Raw genomic sequence first — 1,767 nt, 5'->3', positions numbered from 1 at the left:
CCGGAAGGTCTCTCGTTTTCGTTGCCTTGTATTTTGCATTGGTGGAATTCGTTTTTGGGGGAAGACCCTCTCCTTCATGGAATTTTCTGCAGTGTATTACGAGGGAGTCTAGGTGGGCGTAGAACTTCTGGCAGACTCCGCATTGGACTTTCTCTCTGTCCTCACGCTCTGGTGGTGGCGACGTATCTCGCTGGCGTTTCTTATTGCGTGGAAAGGTTACTTGTATTGTTGCTGGCAAAATTGGGGTTCCAGGTGGATGTTTGAACTTTTTGTGGCATGCGAGACCACCAATGTTGCCGAAGTCGCGGAGGCAGAATTCGCAGCGTAGTGAAGCAGGTTGTGGGATGAGCTGAGGGCGAGGTGCGTCCTTTGTGGGGTTCTCAGGATGTTTCGCTCTAATATGGGATTTGAGACCTGTTTTAGAGCGCGCTATCATATCACATTTGTCACAGGGAAATGCTGATTCTTCTGATGCTATCGGATCGTCGGCTCGCGGGCGTTTTCTCTCTGGGACAGGGCACGTGGCGTTGTGCATGTATCTGAGGCGGCGCGTTAATCCATTTTGAAGCGGAAAAGTTCGTTTACACATACTGCAGGCAAACGGGTGTGGTTTTGCTTTAGGCGAATTGGGACGGGGTAACGTTGTGTCCGGAGGAGGGGGTAGTGGGGGTGGCGGAGGTTCTGGCGGGATGTCCGGCGGAGGTGGCTCATGGGGAAATTTGATGTTCCAGAGCGCATCGGCTCTCTTGAACCCATGTTTGTTGACCATATGTAGTACTGCGGTGTTCCTGCATGAGTATTGCGACCCACATTCAGTGCAGGTGGCAGGGTCTGTTGCTTTGTTTAGTGCATAGCGCGGTCTTTTTTGGCTAGTTGGAATAAAGGGTGTCGGCGTACTGACTTTTTGGGGATTACACCATCGACTACCAGGGGGAATATGGGTTTGCATCTTTCGCAGCAGCCAGCCATAGCGAAGCGAAGCGCCTGTGCGAAAAACGTGCTAAGGCTGTTTCTTCTTCTCTAGTAAGTTCCGGGTTATCTTTGGTGGGGTCCCAGGGTCCAGCGATTTTTGATCTATGGGAGGGAGGAGGAGTATCCTCACCTTTAAGTATTCGTTTAGCGTAGGCTATTATATCTGTGATCCAAGTATCAGTTCTTTGCGGTAGTTCTGCAGCTTTTTTGGCTTCTATGTCACTTTTTTCATTTTTTACTACACCGCAGTGTCCAAATATAAATTGTAGTCGTATGCGGGCTTTGCGACGTTGCATTTGAAGGATCAGGTTCCACAGGAGCCGTAGTATTGGGCCTTTTACGGTCAGTGGGCCTGTTTCCAGTGACGTGAGAAGCGACAGTGGGACCGTGAAAATGGAGACCCTGCAGGGCGTTTGGATTGTTTGCGGGAATTATTTTGAGAAGTCTCCGTAAACCTTCGTATAGCGCTACGGATCCAGCTGTGTAGCTGCAGGCTAGGGGGCCAGCGCCTCTATGTGTGGTACAGAGCAGTTCACCATCTTTGTATATCATTGCTGCTGCGCCAGATTTTACTCCGAGAAATACGGAGCCATCCGTCCAAATTTCATAATGGGTACGCGGCGGCGGTTCTGTGCCTTTACGGCGGAAGTGACGGGCTATCCAACGCTCGGATGCTTCTCTTTTCCGTTCTTCAGGGTCATCAGCTGAGACATTTTCCAGCGATGTGAAGAAGCGAGCGCGTTTACCAAACCGTAGAGTTGGTGTCAGTAGAGGTGGGCTCGCGTGGCTCTATAA

The 1,767-nt window shown here is 50.7% G+C and overlaps 2 protein-coding genes across 2 annotated transcripts; both read right to left on the bottom strand.

Moving 5' to 3' along the window:
* Position 1: 1 nt before the first annotated feature.
* TM35_000022330 (Tbingi protein) lies at positions 2 to 949 on the bottom strand (the record flags this gene model as incomplete). Its single annotated transcript, XM_029021551.1, has 1 exon — positions 2 to 949. A coding segment is annotated over one exon (948 nt), but the record flags the coding sequence as incomplete, so codon positions are not given.
* A 251-nt stretch (positions 950 to 1,200) lies between these two features.
* Positions 1,201 to 1,524, bottom strand: TM35_000022320 (uncharacterized protein; the record flags this gene model as incomplete). Its single annotated transcript, XM_029021550.1, has 1 exon — positions 1,201 to 1,524. The coding sequence occupies one exon, from the start codon at positions 1,522 to 1,524 to the stop codon at positions 1,201 to 1,203; it is 324 nt and encodes a 107-aa protein (XP_028886972.1).
* Positions 1,525 to 1,767: the final 243 nt, after the last annotated feature.

The sequence above is a fragment of the Trypanosoma theileri genome (assembly GCF_002087225.1).
Source record: "Trypanosoma theileri isolate Edinburgh chromosome Unknown TM35_Tth_2_V1, whole genome shotgun sequence".
Taxonomy (NCBI): Eukaryota; Euglenozoa; class Kinetoplastea; order Trypanosomatida; family Trypanosomatidae; genus Trypanosoma; species Trypanosoma theileri.
The sequence above is the reverse complement of the archived record's forward strand: the minus strand, read 5'-3'. Positions and strand labels throughout refer to the sequence as shown.